This window comes from Thunnus thynnus, chromosome 5 (genome assembly GCF_963924715.1).
Source record: "Thunnus thynnus chromosome 5, fThuThy2.1, whole genome shotgun sequence".
Taxonomy (NCBI): Eukaryota; Metazoa; Chordata; class Actinopteri; order Scombriformes; family Scombridae; genus Thunnus; species Thunnus thynnus.
Genome location: NC_089521.1, coordinates 5565246 through 5583881, shown reverse-complemented (window position 1 = coordinate 5583881; position 18636 = coordinate 5565246). Strand labels below are relative to the sequence as shown.

General features: G+C 39.8%; 1 protein-coding gene across 1 annotated transcript; it reads right to left on the bottom strand.

Annotated features, from left to right (window-relative positions):
• Positions 1-1021: 1021 nt before the first annotated feature.
• map1lc3b (microtubule-associated protein 1 light chain 3 beta) lies at positions 1022-10538 on the bottom strand. The gene is made up of 4 exons (XM_067588864.1): positions 10279-10538; positions 6208-6263; positions 3433-3539; positions 1022-2945 (listed from the first exon to the last, which is right to left on the bottom strand). Exons 1-4 carry the CDS (start codon positions 10316-10318, stop codon positions 2768-2770), a joined length of 381 nt encoding a protein of 126 aa, XP_067444965.1. The 5' UTR covers positions 10319-10538; the 3' UTR covers positions 1022-2767.
• Between the last annotated feature and the right edge of the window lie 8098 nt (positions 10539-18636).

Here is an 18636-nt window from a genome sequence, read left to right as displayed (position 1 = left end):
TTTAGACGCACCTTCCCATCCAATGAGAGAATGTGTCCAAACTTTTGACTGGTACAGTAAGTGAAAATAGCAACACCACAATGTAAAAATACTCCATTACAAGTAAAAGTACTAGGCCCCCATGACTGATATATTATTATATATGACATCATTAGATTATTAATAGTGAAGCATCAGTGTTAGAGCAGCATGTTACTGTTGTAGCTGCTGGAGGTGGAGCTAGTTTACACTACTTTATATACAGTCAGCTAGTTTAATCCAGTGGTTCCCAACCAGGGGTCGGGCCCCTCCAAAGGGTCACCAGATAAATCTGAGGGGTCATGAGATGATTAATGGCAGAGGAAAGAAGTTTTGATACACAAATTTGGAATTATTTTTCTTTTCCTCTTTGTGAAATATTGGAGAGTTTTCAGTTATTATACTGGTTTAATAATTATCAATGTAGTGTCATTACGAGCTCATCCTATGTTATTTCATGTAAAGTGTTAATCTGAAAAGTAATATAGCTGTCAAATAAATGTAGCGGAGTAAAAGAACATTATTTCCCTCTGAAATGTAGTGGACTGGAAGTATCAATGGAAATACTCAAGTACAAGTACCTCAAAATTGTACTGAAGTGCAGTACTTGAGATGTTACTTTCCATAACCGAAGTTTAATAACTACAACTGTAACTTTAAAACTGTCTTTAAATCATAAGCAACACTTGTCAAATACAAGTAGTCAATTGATCCATTGTTAGTTGCCTATAAAAATATTGATCACCTGAACACAGATAGTGTAATTCTGTGCCATATTTTATGGAATTCATTCACTCTGTGATTACTGACACATTTTAGTGGTCTGATCATTTGTGATACATGTGTGACTTAGTATGTAAGTCCTTCCTTCAGTTTTTATTGCATATACCTAACATTTTATGACACAATACAAACCGTCTTTGAACATTTAAAAACTCTTGTTAGTGTCATAGTGTTTTTGGGATACTCATGTGTGGTCAGAATAACTCAAGAGACCCACGAATAATTTTTTTTCCTCTTTTATTGTTTACAAAATACCAACATAAATACATAAAGGAGATTGAGTGATATTGCTGTGTGTGGATGTGTGTGTGTGAAACAGAGGAGCAGGCAGATAAAGACAGAACTAAAACAAATGCTCCACCCCTCTGTAACAAACACACAGTGGCTTTTACTAGTCAGAAAAAAGTCACCTTTTGTAAATCACATACTGTGGACAGCGAGAGTAAAGACATGTCGTACAATGAAATAAAAATCACATTAAATAAAACGAACCAAAAATGATAAAATACTGCGATATAAAAGCAGCTAAACCTCGATCTGTTAAGAAGATGGTGAGGAGGAGGAGAAGCACAACAGCACAGGAAGTGTGAAAGTCCATCTATAGACAGACAGGATTAAACGTGCAGCCCTTAAAAACCCAGTGGGCAGGTCTGACGTCCCCACAGCGACGCAGCAACGGCAGCTCTGGGAAATCAGCCCTGTGGGTCAAAGGCAGAACACAGACATGGTGCTCATCAACCTGCCCATGTTTCACTCTTTTTTTTTTCCAACTTCCCTTCATCACCTTAATGATAACTTGTAACAACAGAAATACGAAGGAAAGGAAAGGAACGCTGTCATGTTTTAAGCAACCCCCTCCCCTCATCAGCATTTACAGAAACACCATCATCCCCCATTCACACATGCAATCAGACCATGCTCTTTGTAGTGTCTCCAAAGTCAACTTGGTTACACTCTCATTGGAACCCCTTTATATTCAAAGCCATAATGTCAATACCATCTGTACACCAAGGCATTTTTTGCAAACTACAATCATCTGTTTCAAGAGCGAAGCAGTTTCCTTACATCTTTTTTTTGTTACAGTGAAGATGCTTTAGGCTACAAGGCAGGGAGGATAAAAACACCAAAGGACCATAAAGGGAATGTGACGAGACACACAGCAGAGATGCGCTGATTAACAAGGATCTTCTCTACTTAATTTAGCAATAATCTCTGGCAAAAGTAGGCTTGGACTCCTAAATTTGACCTCAGACTGCAATAAAATCCTCCATAAAAACAACAGGAAGCCAGAAACTCTTTACAAAGCTCTCTCTCTCTCTCTCTCTCTCTCTCTCTCTCTAACATTTGTCTCCACAAACCTTAAAACTAAGGTTGGCTTTGTTCATTGGCTAATGTATATATATAAATATATATATATATATATGTGTGTATATATATATATACATATATATATAGATAAGTGGTGGAGCCACACCACTTTCATGTAATACCACTACCTGAAATGTATATATACATGAACATAAATACAGCCTAGGAGACACATAACCACAACACTCAAAATAACTGCCGTCAACAGCTGGTACGTTGCCATGACAGCTGACGTGATTGACCAGAGACAATAAAGAAGCAGAGACAGACACTAAGAGACTATTGGCCTGAGTCAGATTTGGGGATTTCTCTACTCAAACTCTGCTGTTCTGGTTGACCCTTGTGGCTTTATGCTACTGGGTGAGTGTGGTGGAACACAAACAGTCTATCTGCTCACTGCAGTGAGAGAGACGGCAACCTGAACTGATCTGAGCTGAGACGTTATCGTGTTTACATTTAGCAGTTTGCGTCTGTGTTTTAGTTCTTACAGTCAAGACTAATGTGGCAAGACGACTGTGTTACTGGAAAAACATGGCAGGGAGCTAAAAACTACAATTGTCCAATCGCTGGCCAGGGTGGAAGAAGGAAGGAAGGCTGTTCACTGGGCGGTCGTGGCAGTGCCGAAGGTCTCCTGGGAAGCGTACACCATGTAGAGGAAGCCATCTTGGTCCCGCTCCCGCTCATACACCTCAGAGATGGCTGCTGACACTGAGACCATGCTGTGGCCGTTGACCAGCAGGAAGAAAGCCTGGTTGGAGTTTAGCTGGAGGCGCCTCCTGGTGGGGGAGAAAAGACATGACAGGAGTGAGAAGGAGGAGAGGAGGTGAAAGAAGAGAGGAAAAGAGGAGGAGGGGAGAGGAAGAACAGAAGAAAAGAGGAAAGGAGAGGACAGGAAAGGAAAGAAGAGAGGAAAGGAAAAGAGGAGAGAGGATAGGAGACAAAACAGGACAAGAAGAAGAAATAAAAGAGAAAAGGGGAAAAGAGGGGAAGAGAAGGGAAGAGAGGGTGGGAAAACAAAGAGGAAGAGATGAAAGGCGAAAAGAGGAGGGGAACAGAAAAGAAGAGAGAGGAGGCAGGATGGGAGGAGAGGAGAGGAAGGAAAAGGAAAGGAAACAAAGATGAGAGGAAAGAAAAGAGAAGAAAGGAAAGAAGAGAGGATAGGAAAACAATGAAGAGGAGACGAGGACAAAAGGGGAGAAGAGGAAAGAATAGAGCAGAAGAGAGAAAAGGAGAGGAGAGGAGAGGAGAGGAGTTCAGGTCTACCTGATAATCTTGATGAGTTCACTCATGTTGACGTGGTCTGGCACCAGGAACTTGGTCTTGTCCAGGATGGGGAGCTGTTTTTCTCCTTTATACCTCTCAATGATCACCTACAGGAAACACACACACACACACACACACACACACACACACACAGTTAGATGCTGGATTTTCTGTGCTTCCTTGTACTGAACAGACTCCCTGATCATTTTCTAATCCAGTGTCTGTGATCAATACTGGGATGAAACAGGGAGATGAAGCCACCCATATCGGATGGATGTTGTAAAAAAAAAAAAAAAAAAAAAAAGAACACAGCCCTTCCGCCTTGTCGAATTATTCAAGAATCCAGAGCCTTTTATTCACTAAGACATTTAATCAAGTTAAGACGCGCTGTGAAGAAGCTCTTATGAACAGCACTGCAGAGGCACACAGACCACTTCATCACAAATTACATGCATCAGCTGTAGGCCGGCTGCCATGAAGCCTCCTCTGATCGACTCGGAGTTTATACAATAGAAAACACTCTCATTTGCTTGTCTGAGCTGCTTGTGATGAGGCTGCATCTTCCAGGAGCAGCAGCAGCCTTTCTGAACGGCTAAACCATCCATGCTTATGTTCAGTGGCTATGCCAACCTCAAGAGGATGTTACACACACTTTGATAAGACGTTTTTCTGAATGTAAAGATGGGGGTCAGGCTCAAAATCACATTTTTTGGGCTTTACAATCTATACAACATACAACACTTTCTATTCTTAGACGTTGATTCAGATAAGGAGTGGGAAATATGGATAAAATGTTCTGTCGTGGTATATTTAAAGATTTCAAACCTATATAACGACATCATGTAGGGAACACGATTGGTGCTTTAGGAAACACTTTTAACAGGATTTGTAATGTGAATGTGTAATGTGTAGAATGATTCACTGTTCACTGTGTGGAGCTTAAACACTTAAATAGGCTCAGAAACTTAACCGTAAACCTGTAATAGCTTTTTTTTCTGGCTACTTGGGGGAACCAAAAACAGGCTGTAAACACAACATTGGCATATGATCATCTTATAAAGGTGATGTGGTGAACTTGTTAGCAAAAAGTTGCTTATTTAAACATTGAGAAGACTTGGAGCAACATTAAGAGTCCTGTTTCTGTCCACCTGATGAATGTTAAGTCCAATATTCACTCTCCTTTTCCGATCTATACACTCTGTGTTTGGTCTCCACCGTCTCCTGGAGGAAATCTCTCTCTCTTAAGCTGCTAAATGTGATAAATTACACCGATGAGAGCTGTGAGAGTGAACCAAAACAGTAGAATTGTGGGCCGGAAATTCAGATCAATGAGCTGAAAGGAGCTAAAATGCTCTATAGAGCTGAGGGGAACTGAAGAGTTGGGTGATAATTTTGTGTGGGTGCATTACTATGAGCGACACCTTTCGCATACAAGTAGTCATGTGATCTATTGTTTCTATGTTATTAGAAAAATATTGATTAAAGACCCTTTAAAGGTGCAGTGTGTAGGATTTAGTGGTATCTAGCAGTGAGGTTGTAGACTGCAACAAACTGAAACCCCCTACACTGCACCTTTAAAGACACGGAAAAGAAAACATCTAACCAAGTCCCAGATGATATTTAATTATCCAGCATGACAGCAATGGTAGATTGATTTTCTGCTAAGCTCTAATGTAAGTTGATGTTTAATAATACATATATTAATATAAGAATGCATAATGTAATACCTATAATACATGTGTCAATTGGTCACTTGATCATTTGTATTATTGTGTCTAGAGCCAGACCAGTAAATAAGCCAGAACCATATGTAATTTAGAAACAGTGTTGCCATTACATAGTTTGCCTGCTAGAGAGCGCTGTGGGACATTTTCCGTCTGTAAAATGTCCCACTCAGGACATATCTTTTTAACGAGTTACTGTTAACTTTTCCCTGCATAAACAATAATGATAAATATTAAAATAAAAATAATAAATTGCTGCATCTGAATGTGAAATGTGGGCAGTTATTTGAAGATGCATGTCTCGGTGTAAGGCATGAATGGAAGCAGCTATATTGTTCAGTGAGGCAGGGCCTGGTCTGAGAGCTATAATCAGTATGTCATACAGTCTCCTGCTCCCCCACCCTGACAGGCTCCAATGTGGCTGTCTGTGGATGGAGTTACATTACAGTGACACAGCGCATCTGCCTCTGGTCTCAACACTTACCATGACATGGCAGTTTATAACCCCAGGAGAGTACACAGGAAACACACACACACACGCTGGGGTTGCTTTTAAGATGAGACGTGGCCTTACATGGGGCAGCAGATGGAAGGCTGTGGTGATACTCTATCTCAAAATGATAAAACGAGCAGGTGAAACATGAGGGGCGTGTGTGTGTGTGTGTTTATTGGTGGTTGCTAAGAGCCACTAGACACCTGACTCAAAAGCAGATGCAGCTCACACCCTTTGCTAGAAACTAGAAACAGATGCTGCTCCGCCTGATTTGTCAATCTAAACTAAAGAAACTGATGCTTGAATAAAAGTGACTGACATTTAAAAATATCTTACAGACAGCTCAGAGCACAACCAGGAAACGTGTGGTAACATTTTCCGTTGCATTATTTGTCTTGTTCTTAGTCGTGTCTTCCTGTATGCACATCGAGCTGACTGATTTGTGCCTTGATAGTTTTTCTCACAGTGTTTTGAAATCAAACTTAAATGCAGCTTTGGTGCTAACTACATCGTTACTCTCAGCTTTGAGCAAACAAGTGAATGTGCGTTTCAACTCACGGGTATCTTGTTGGGGTGCTGCTCTCGGATCAGTCTGACATCTTCTACTCTCTGCTCTGTGAGGACAGGGAAACGGACACGAGTTAATCACACTGGTTAAAACACAAATAAGGTCAAAGACAAAAAGGTCGACACAGATACTGATCGTGAATAAAGAAAAAAATCTAGTCACATTAACAGGCAGGTTTTCATAGAAGTTTGCAGCCACACCTGAGTCATCTACGTGCAGTATTTAAATCATCTATCTAGCGCCTGTCATGCCGATCATGTGGGGGAGAGTGTTTGTTGTTATTATCTCTGGTTCAACAGGTTTGTGGAAGTGTGACATATTGTACATTCTTCTAAGATCTAAACCAAAGGCCGGCAGCTCTAATTGGTCTTTCGCTATTTGTCAAGACGTCCTTTTGAAACATATTCATTATAAAAATATTTAAAAAGATTATATTCATGGGTTTTTTGATATCATGCAGAATGGAAACATGAGGGAATAATGTATTTAACAGACTGCTTAGTGGACTAAGACTCTCTAGTGGAAACATAATGAGCTTTCCTTAAATCCACTCATGCTGTGACCACATTGTTCCACAGTGGTTAGCAGATTGTTATACAAAAATTATGATCCACTCATTTTCTACTTCATTAGTGCAATTATGCGTTCACATGTGTGTATAGTTTGCCTCCCTTACAAAAAAAAACAAAAAAAAAAACAGGCATGCAGAAGATGAAACCCAAATGTCTAATTTACATAATGTGGATTGATTTCATACTCAACACAAGCTGGAAAGAGATGTTCCTTCCTGAAGGAGTGTCAACAATAATATCCCCCAGCTGGCCTCAGTGAGGGGAGGAATTAAAAATCATCTGGATGTTTTTTCTGATTGGCCGATTGATTTGGACATTGTTGATGACATAGGCCAGTGCAGGCCCCTCCTCTCTGAAACACCCATTTCATTTGATTTGTACTTGAAACAAAATAAACAGCAACAGATAACACCATTGGCTTACCGCACTTTGACCTGACAGCATCAACAACAACACTGTGTGATGGTCAAATGATAATGATAAGGTCAGACAACAAACATGCAGCAGGGAGAAAGTCATGATGACCTCAAAACCGTGATCATCTTCATCAGTTTTGGGGCTGTGAATTACAGTGAACTTTTCGGTAGAGATACTGAAACACTCCGAGCATTTAATATCTAGAGCCAAGCTATCAAAGACGTCCTGCTGAAGTTTAGAGTTACAGATATCTAGTCTTGTGACATGCCATTAAACAACATTTGCCAAGAGGACCACTGTGAGAATAACTAATTCAATCATCTGATTACACGCTGCTGCCAAAGGAAAATGTTTGTCTTACTTAAGGTGACATTTTCATGCTAAACTTGAGGAATTGCTCCATGGTCACATTTCAATCAAGATGAGTTCACCATCTAAAACAAGGAAGCTCCGTGTCTTGTCCGTCTCTCATGACCGGACCAAGCAACAGACTGCATTTGAGTCATCAGTTTTCAGTAAAACACAAAAAAAACAGGGTGGCAGTTGACCTGAAAGCTTGTGGGTTTTTTCACACAGTTCTGTTCTGTCATAATATGGGAATTAGTCAGTGCCGTCCGGCTTGAATGGAACGTTCCCTGAGGTTTTCTGAGTCATTTTATGACCTACAATGGTGATATTCAACTTCAACTGATTCACGGCCAGATGTTGAACTTCAGTTTAGACCTATTTTCAGTTTGGGCCTCTCATGTGTTACCATTACTCTTAAATCACAGGGCTTTGAATCGGATTTTCCAAAAAATAAACACCCCACGCTCTTGAGAAACCCAGGTCCTTCCCCACTTACTACAGCTGTCAGGATATTTCCAGAATCATCCTCGAAGACTCCTCTGACCATGCGGATGAAGAAATATCTTGTTTTGCTACATGATAAAAAAAGATTTTAAAGTTGTATTTCAAGTTGCGACTCCATTTGCTAACCCAAACAAAGATGGCGGCTCGAAAGGACATAGATCCTTAATCCAAGAATTTTAACATCACATATATCTGTTTATATTGATGTTAGTGTCCATTGTTTTATATTTTCATACAAAATTAAATATTAATTTGTTTTTTGTGTTGTATAAAAAGAGACAGATCATTTCCAGTTTTCTGGTAAGGAAATGTGACAGGCTTAACTTGAGAAACAGGTTTTTGTGCTGCACAGAGAATATTTTTTCATCCAGATGGTTAGAAAAGACTTTGACATAATAAAACATTGATATGTTTGGTGTAGAGCTGCAACAGTTAGTCGATTCATCTATTAGTTGCCAAATCTTAAATGAATCAGCAACTATTTTTTATAATCAATGAATCATTTTGACTCATTTTCTAAGAAAAAAAAAAGTCCAAACTCTGATTCCAGCGACTCAAATGCAAATATTTTCTGGTTTCTTTAGTCCTCTTTGACAATAAACCAGTAAACTGAGTATCTTTGAGTTGTGGACAAAACAAAACATTTAAGGATTTCATCTTTGGCTCTGGGAAACAGTGATCAACATTTTTTACCATTTTTGTGACATTTTATGGTCCAAACTCGGTTTGGTGTGTTGTATAAAAAGAGGTATCTCATTTCCAGTTGTATGGATAGCAAATATAAGTGTCAATAATCCATCTTCTAGGTTTTTCAAACTTCCCAGGGTAATTATTTTTCCTAGCTTAGCTCTGTGGCTGATGTGATGGTACTTAACAGGCACAAACTTGGGATAGAGGGTGACAGAGTCATGAACACCGTGGAACTTTTAAAAGTATAAAAGTAAAAAGCCTTTTGGCCGGATGTGTGGGGTCACATAATCAGATAAATGATGCACAAGGGAGTGACATAGGTGTGAAATAAGAGCTTAGATAAACTAGCAGCTGGTGGTCACACTGCTAACAACCACTAACACTGAACTGGCCGTATGTTCATGTGACACCCTAAACCTACAGTTAGCTGTGCTTTAGTCAGTTTGTCGCGGTAAAAAAAGATCTTTTTATGTCTAAAGCTTCACTGTAACTTGTCCTCACATACAGTTCAACGCACGTGACACCATGTTTCTCTTTGCTGGCTGGTCCTCACGTGCTCTGGTTGTGTAAACATGGACCAATAACGTGACGTCGAACCGTTATACTGGGAAAAAAAAAAACTCCAGGATAGAAACAACATGTTCTTCCCATTCTCTCTCTATGTGTATAATACTTTAGATAGAAAAAACCCACCCATATTTACGTTATGAACATCATAGGAGTGTTGTTAAATGTACACCACAGGATACAACATCACTGAAACTTCGTGAAATAGCCGACAACAAAAAGTTTATATCCTAATGTAACGACTGAGGCAAGTGGATGAGTTAAGATGTATTTGCAAAGCACTGCAGGCCTTGTCTCCAGCTATCTGGGCTGGGAACACAAAACTGAAACTGTACATCCGCACCGAGGCTGTGGCCTACCCGAAATCAAATTAAATGAAACAAAGAGATAAGATAAACCTCACACTTTTAGGTTTCATTTCATCTTGCCCCCCTTTTATAAACTCCTCTTTTCTCCTCCACAAACTGCCCCATCCCCCAATCCTGCAGCTCTCTTTCTCTCCTCTGCATTTCGACACCACTTTGTTTTTCTCCCACACCGCTCTGACACAAATAAACACACTGAGGCAGAGACAGGCCTGCAGTCAACAGCCCTATTATATTATATTCTGATCTATAATTAAATCTCTATGTATACAAGTAAGGGCCGTTTATGTCTTTATCTACTTGTATTTAAGTTGACACAACCACAGACCTCCGTATGTGTTTAGCTTTTCTAATTTACTGCACAGAGACAAACCTCTGGTGTAACATACAGTTAAAGTATTAACTGAATTAAATGGACAAAATGAACGCTAATACTCGCCAATAATTGGATAATAACTAGCCTGGCCTGTCTACATTAACGCTGTAATTCACTCTGGTACAGTTCAGGCTACAGCTACAAACCTACAGCCTTATATAGAAGACATGAATCAGCAGAGTTGTGTGTAAAATGGTGAAAAAACAAACTGATAACACCTACCGAATGTCCTTCTTTGTTTGAAGGTTTTTTCTGAAGGCATATTGCGTCAAAGTCAACCACTTGGCAGTAGATGAAAAACAGAGGTAGCAGCTGTCAAAGCAAAACTATAAAAGCTGAAAACGGTTTATAAAACTGTCCGTGCTTACGGCGCTGTTAGCTTCTTGGGAAAATAGTGACAGATGAGCAGTAGTTTAAAGACGGTTTGATGTCGTCGCTTCCTTCCTCTAGCTGTTTTTATCAGGACGAGCTCGAGCAAGCAAAACAAACCTGTCAGCTGACCGCTGACGTCATGCACCTCCCTCTCATATCTCTCTCTCTCTCTCTCTCTCTCTCTCTCTCTCTCTCTCTCGTGTCTAATTCAGAGTAAGACAAAAAGACTTAAAATCCTCCTCCACTCAAAAATGTGTTTTTCTTCTTGTTCCTACAGTTGGATGTTGTGAGTTTGACTGCTCAGAATGTTGTATGTGCAGAGTTTGACACCAGGGGGCTGTTTTCACATTTATCTGCTGTAAGTGGAAAGTTTATGGAGGTCATTGAAAATCTCATTTTAAGGGGCAGGGGGCGGGCCTACCGGCATGATCTGTGACATCGCAACTAGCTTGGAGGCTAATTGTGGTCCAGTATACAATTTACACAGGTATGATGTGACACTTGAAGCCTCCAGAGCACAAGTGCTGAGAATTTACTTTTCAGTGAAGGAAGAGACATCTTGTGTCCAGCAGTAAAACTTTTGACATGAAATATATTTGCATATTTATAGATTATGGAATTTTAATGAGGGAGAAGGAGGAGATGTAATTTTAAACACACCCACACCTGGTGCTGCATTGTTGGATTTTGTGTGAATGCAGAGCTTCATCCTGTCTGCTGTGGCCTCTCTGCTCTGTGTGTGTGCAGCTCAGCCTCGCCCTCGGTCGAGCAGACACACAGACTTGCAGCTCTTTATACATCCATGACACAGAGACAGACAGGAGAGCGGAGCAGGGGAGGGAGACGGAGACAGTGATGTAACCTGGTCGCTACACTACCAAATAACACCCTGCATGCTGTTATTTGCTGGAGGCTACACACCCACTGCCCAAAGGTTGACACCCTGAAGTGTCCTGAACACAGCAAAATAATAAGAAAATCCAGGCAGAGAGCAGAGTCTCTGTAGATACATACACCGCCACACACTTCTAGTGGGTCATAAGTGATGATTGAGAGGGATTATTTTTGTATTATCCCTATTATTTTGTTGTCTATACATTGTCTTTTTTTTTGTAGGAAAATCCTGCATAGTATCCCTTTAACAAGATAATTTAACTTTTTTGTGGAAAAACCATATCAGACACAAACTATTATTCAAAGTAGAGAATCTTATATATCTTAAAACAGGTCTGGAGGAATGTTAGATTTATGAATCAGATCAATCAAAATGACTTTTGAGTGGTTCTTTCAAATTGTTATCTTTTTGAGAACTACTTAATGAACTAAACAACTTGCAACATAATCTTGCATCAACATGTAAGGAGTAGGTAAATGTAAATGAGACAAAAATGATAACAGGTAAGGAATTGTGGAGCCTCTGCGGGGAATATTCTGATTGCCATTTCAGTGACGTTTTTACTCTTTTCTCAATTAACCTGCATCATTCATCATCATCAAGCATCGTTCCTTGTAGGCCTAGCTCCATGTACACAAACAATTTTTGAACCAGTATATTCTCACATTTAATCTGTGCTAAGCTTTATTTTTTGGAAGAACCTGAGGGAACTGTAGGGCAGACTGAGGGATGCCTCCTCAGGTTCAACAATATGATAAAAGAAAACTAGCGACTGTCACATCAAGTTTATGGTTGTTTAATTCGACTAGATGTTTTAGAAAACAAATGGTTCCTCAAATAGGAGGGGAAGTTTTGCAATCTGTGTTTGTATTTATCCAAGACAAGCCCTTTTTTACATTAAAGTTTGTGCAACCTCAAAGCTGGTGTGTGTAGTGTGTGCAAAAGTATTAAACTTGTCTGTATGATGAGGTATCATTAAACACATTAACCAATACAATTGAACTGTCACTTTCTGTAGCTATTTAACTTTTTAAAAAGTTGATCATCCTGTTGGGTCACATCTGTTCTGGATGAGATAATTAATAAAGTTTGCTCAAAACAGCCAGTGAACTAGAGGCAATGACTCGCTCACTTTGTTTATATTTTTACACATTAGAATCAGCAGCATTATTGTCATCGTTAATGTAGTTTGAAAATCATTTTAGTTACATCTTCAATGGGGAGGGCTACAACATGTGTATAGCTGCAGATTTCAGTAGTAAAGTGAGGTGAAATTGTACGGTCATGGTCACATTCATATATAGGTGGGAGGATCAAGTCAAACTCATGTCTCATGGACTGATTCTTTAGTTGATTAAATGTAGCATTAGCATGATAAAAAAATGCTTCATTACCATGTTTAGAGAGGGACCTGCAGTGAACAGTCCTGCTAGAATTAAACAAGCATTAGCAGTCAGATGTATGCACCTTAAGTATCCAGTGTAGTGCTCATTCAAGTACTCATCCTAAATGCTCATATTTGTTCCTCTGTATGAAAACCATGTATCTCCAAAATGTCAAATTTTCATGAAGAAACAGCCCCATTTTCAGCTTTCTGACAATGCATTTCCCCTTAATTTAACAACTCTTTAAATGGTTTATTTAGCTTAAAAAGTAAGAATTTTCTCTCAACCCTGTGTTTGTGAAAATTTCACCAAATTTGGAGATACATATTTTTCTTTATATAGTGCCTGCTGAGATTGACAACATACTGTGGTTAGTTAATGTGTAGCAATTCATCATATTTATAAGCTTATATGTTTTTTGTGGAAATTCTTTATCTCCAAATGAATTAAAACCATTAGATAAATGTAGTAGTAATGTAGAGGTAAAAAGTCAGATACAAGAGTAAAATAAGAAATGAAAACTTAAAACTACATACAGTATTTGAGTAAATAGTTACTTTCCATCTCTACTCATGGAGAGTTATGGTAGTTGTAGTTCACAGAAAGTAGGCCAAGAAGAGGGTGTAGTTCATACTTTTGTCCAGCAGGTGGAGAACTTTGATCACCTGTTGCTGATCACCTGTACTGTTGACAGGAACAGTGCTGGTTAAAGCTTGGGGTCAAAGCCTGCTACACTGTCCAGGGTTTAACAGAACTGGTTTTAGCCTCACATCAATGTTCTCTTTAATAAGTACTGCACTAGAGACAGTGACATGCAGATAATGCAAGGGGTCAGGCTTATGTTTGTTTTCCAAATGCAAATGAGTAACATAACCATGCCCTTCACATGCGGGAACACGCACATGCAAGAGCTCTTTGTCTCACTTTCTTAACACACTGAACACACAACGATGACAGTATTCTGTTCAAGAAACTCGTCTCTTTACCCCTCTCTTCTAGTTCTTTATGTAGGAATGACTAATGTTAGACCTAGCAGTGTACCATATTTTTAGGTCGGCCATGCTGCGAAGCCTTCCCTGCGGACTTCCACCTGAAACCCCCCAACTGGTGCTCAGTCAGGTGTGTGTGTGTGTGTGTGTGTTAGGGGGATGCAGAGAGATTAGTGTGTGTGTGTGTGTGCATGTGCAGGCACCCGACTGAGTGTGTCTAGGACAGATATGAAGTCAGTTAGAAATTATCTGCAGCTAATACACATGTAAACACACACACACACACACACACACACACACACACACACACACACACACACGCACAAGCACACACACACACACACACAATATCATCAACCACAGTCAAGCTGTGTGTTTGTCTCAGCATGGTGCGGGCCCTGAGGACTGTGTGTGCATATATGAGGAATCCACCCCTCTCTCCCCAGTCAAAGACAGCTGTAGATGCTGATAACACATGAAAGTGTGAGTCGGGGTTTGGAGTGTGTGTGTTGCGTTCTGTGTCTGAGCACTCACCTATGAGTCAGGGGACACCCCTACCCTTCAATCACATATTTGCTGTCAATATTTAGACCCTCTCCTCTCCTCCTCTGTGTGCGCCTCCTGCTCCCTGTACTCATTAGGTGGTGGTGTTGTGATTTCATGGCTCTCACCAGGAGGCTCCTCACAAGTGCAGAACTGGTCTCAATCAGCTGTACAGATGGCTGAAGTACTAATCCGTATGATATGAAATGCTGACACTGTTATAGTGTTATATGTTGCAGGGAGGAACAATACTAGAGTGATCGATAACAATAACAGGTGAGGGACTACTGAATCTGGGCAAAACTACTCACCCTTATTGATTTTACTCTATCATATTAAAAAAATGTAAGACGTGGATAAGTAGAGGCAGTTGAGTCAGAGAAGAATTCTTAAAGGCCATACGCTACTTTAACCCTGGTCTGTAGTATCTAGACATGCAGATGGTTTTGGTTTTATGTGCTGAGGTTGTGAATTGTGTGTCTCTGAGATTTTTCACTTTATTCCAATATAATGGAGGTGAAGGGAGTTTTATTTTTATCGCTCTCTGCATTGAAAAATGGGATTTCAATACTATACTCTTTCAACAAACAAAGGATCATTCCTCGGCATCACTGTGAAAACCTGTAATTGGAACTACTTTCTATCAAAGAAATAGTGCAGATGAAACTGCTCAAAGTAAAGTCTTTGAATTATCCAGAATAACAAATACATTGTTTCGAAAAAGACTAGGTGCTGCTGACTTTGTAAATTGTAATTTTTCATTGCTTTAATATAAGGAGGACAAACAAAATTCCATTTACCTGACATAGGCTAAAACTTGACACTACAAGGGGCAAATATATATATATATATTGTAAATTGTGTGAACTTTTGGGAATGTATATGTACAGGTCTTTGTGTGTATATATGTCAAAATCCTTCACATGAAATGTTCCTGGTTGTGATAAAATGGCCAACTCAATACCACAATCGTGATATCTATTGACATACGATATAATCAACAGATATCTCAGTGAAATGTGTAAATAATCACAAAGTGAGTTTGCTCACCAAAATGGACAGAAGTAATACTGTCCAATTCTAACAAAGTGAAGCTGGAAAAAGCAGGCAAAAGACAAGGACAGCAAATACAGAGAGAAGAAATATGGCAGCTATCGTCACAGTAATAAACCTGTGGCTCTTCAGTCATCAGTGGACATTCTGCCTGTGTTTTATATGTCAGGGGATAATGAAATCCCCCCCTGGTAAATCTGCTCTGACCTTTTTTCAGTCTCTCCCTTGAATCCATATCATTATCTGTTCTTTCTTCGCCATCCACCATGTATTTTTCACTTCGAACCACATGCACCTCCCCTTCTCTACTCTACTCTTAGTGAAGCTCTTAAATCTCTCGGAGTGGAGTAGGCTGTTGGTGATGCAGTGATTTTGCAACTGCAGTAACAAGCAGTCGCGATGGACAGGAAGCGTTTTAGGGACGTTTTGGCTATACATCAAGGCAGGACTGATGAGCAGTGAGGAGGGGAGGTTTGTGTTTGGAAGTACTGAATCAGTGTTTCTGTTCTGGTGATTGGAGCTTATTCTGCAGACTGTGGGCCCCCAGCTAAAGGTGGTAGTAAGGCACGTACTGCAACACTAGAACATAGTTTAAAACATTACCCTTATTTAACATCATGCAATTGTATTATTTCCCATCATAGGCTTCTGATAAACACCATACAAAATATATTTTTTTTCCTCTAGAGCAACTTAAATCAAGCCTAAAGGCCTTTAAAGCATGTCTTTTTTAACCAACTCCTCTCTAATGAAACATGTCAGTTGGGGACTGTACAAAAATTACTAGAGTGCAGAGGACGGCTGAATCTTTCACATTTTGAAAAAAGCAAGACCCTCCCCGTGATTTAGATAAACTGCAACAACCTGCCAAAAATGTCTCTATACTGAGACAGTATAAAATTTGTACAACTTGTATAATTTTGTATTCAATATAAAGATCTGCTCCAGATGTGTTTTTAGACATATAAAATATTGTATCTGTGTTCAACGAGCGTCTGATATGGTTTTTCCACAAAAAGGTTCAATTGCCTAGTTAAAAATGTATCATTTATCATTTCAAATCATTTATTGGACACAAAATGTCTCCTACATCACTGAAAAATCTACACTTCAAGCTTCAACATTACACGTGGTGAATTATATACTGGACCACAATTGGCTCCAAAGAAGCTGTAATGTCACAAAATCCTGCTAGTACGTCCAGACTGACCTAGGCACAGGCAGCAAACTGTAATATTTGTACACCAGCACAGACTCTGAATATAAGAAATAAATATGAATTATATTAAATGATGTTATAACTTATTTATCTATTTGTCGGTTGTATGTCTGATTGTCTGTCATATTATCAACCCAATGCCTGAGTCACATTACCATGATGTAGCTATTTATGTAACTGTTAACTATCAAAGGAAGGCTAAAATAAAAAGAAAAAAGAAAAAATGTAGACTCCCCTCATACCCCTGCTCTCTCAGACAAGTCAAACTCCCCTCCTTTTAGCCATGAGACAATTTATAATCCCTTTTCTGACCATGCCCCATTCACCCCAAATAATTTGCATACAGTCCCTTAAAAAAACTATCTAATCTAAATAAAATGATCTAATCTAATCTAAACTAGAATATTTTCCACCTCTTCTTATGCTCTGCTGGATCATTACCACCCTCACCCTGAACCACCACTCTCTTTGCTTCACTTGAGCTATCAATAAGATCAATTCTGATTCTGAACTGAGTGCCACAGTTCAGAATCAGAGGTTGCTTTTGTCTAAATGATTAAATGCATGTGTGTGTGTTTAGAGCCTGCTCTGAGAAGGCGAGCACTGCAACCGGAAACACTAAGGATTGTGGCCTTTTCTGGATTACATTGGTTGCGCTGTTGCCAAGACAACAGCAATTAGAAAAGACTAGGTTACCAAGCAGAGAGTGGTTATGTTTCCGTAGCAACCAAGGTCAGGGAGAAGGCTTTGGGTATACCTGAGTAGGACAGATACAACATATTTCTTATTGTTATATATTATATTTATTGTTATATTTTCTGTTCGCATTAAAAACTTTACCTTGACATTACCCTGCGTTGTTATTGGCTTTTAAACATCTGCGCTGAAACTGAATAGCTGATAGTTGAAGCACGTTAAGGCTGACATTTCCTGCAGGAAACTGCAAATATACACCTAGCGATGTCTGATGGGATGAAAACAGCACAAATATGGAGAAAAAAATACAGAACCGTGAACACATGTGAGGGGGCAGTGTCTCACCTCCTTTACCAGCACTCACACACACAATCCTGATCGTTTTCTATAGGCAAGCTGTTCACAGAGACGAGGACAGCAGACAATGTGTCCTCCTATATGTAGGCCTGTCTGTGCCCGCTGTGTGCGCTTCCTGTAATTAGTTGATTATCACAGCATGTTGTCACACACCAGCTTACACAAACACACTATAATGACAATGACATAACATGGCCTCCTTAAGCCTTGATCTAGGAGGTAGTATTTACCGTGCTTATGCAAAACAAAGCAGCTGCATAATACTGTACAGTCACCACATCGATCCACACATCTCTACGTCCTTCTGTTTTACCCCCCACCCCCCCTCCCACCCGGCCCTCTGTCTCTCACCAATTCTCCAATTCTTTCATCTCTCCATCATCTTTCCATCAGTAAATGCCTTCTTCACTGTGCCTTAATCCCCTGTTAGACTGTCTCTCAGACACACACACCTCCCAGGTTCAATGTAGTGTGTAACCAGAGGCTAGGAGAACACTTAATCCCTCAGCACCTGCCTCCTATACCACCATGACCCCTTGCAGCTGCTTGGGTGTGTGCTTTTTTTTTTGCCTTTATGTCTGTTTATTGTGCATGCGTGGTTATTCATGTATAAGCGACTTTGCATACATATCAGTGCATTTGTCAGAGGGTGGGGTGGTGTTAGCCCATTTGCGTATTTGTAGATGTTTATATCTGCATGTTTTTAATAACACATTTGAGCTAAACAGATGTACGGTGCTGTTGTCTGCACAACAGATGGGTGCGATATAAAATAGCAACGTTAAGATTCTCTACACTGCAGGAGAACAGACTGCAGGGAGCAGTATTCAAATTAAACCTGACACCGACACTGTGTCTTGTCTGAGATATAAAACTTGTGCCGGGTTCATTATGAATCACCATTTCATTAAGATATGCCATGAGACGTTTTTGAAAACTATTACCAGGTGTGCTCCAGTCTGCACTGCTAGTTAAGGAATAAACAGGCAGTAGGCATGATGGGAAAAAAAAGCTGATTTTCAACCAGATTCCTCTAGTTGCTGTAAACTCAGCAAAAACGAATACAGAGAG

Excerpts from the sequence above, each read along its gene's own strand:
- map1lc3b (XM_067588864.1), bottom strand. The coding sequence starts at position 10,318 with ATGCCTTCAGAAAAAACCTTCAAACAAAGAAGGACATTCG. Across the intron at positions 3,540-6,207 it reads AGCACCCCAACAAGATACCC|GTGATCATTGAGAGGTATAA; the intron begins GTGAGTTGAAAC and ends TGTTTCCTGTAG. Across the intron at positions 2,946-3,432 it reads GAACTCATCAAGATTATCAG|GAGGCGCCTCCAGCTAAACT; the intron begins GTAGACCTGAAC and ends CTCCCCCACCAG.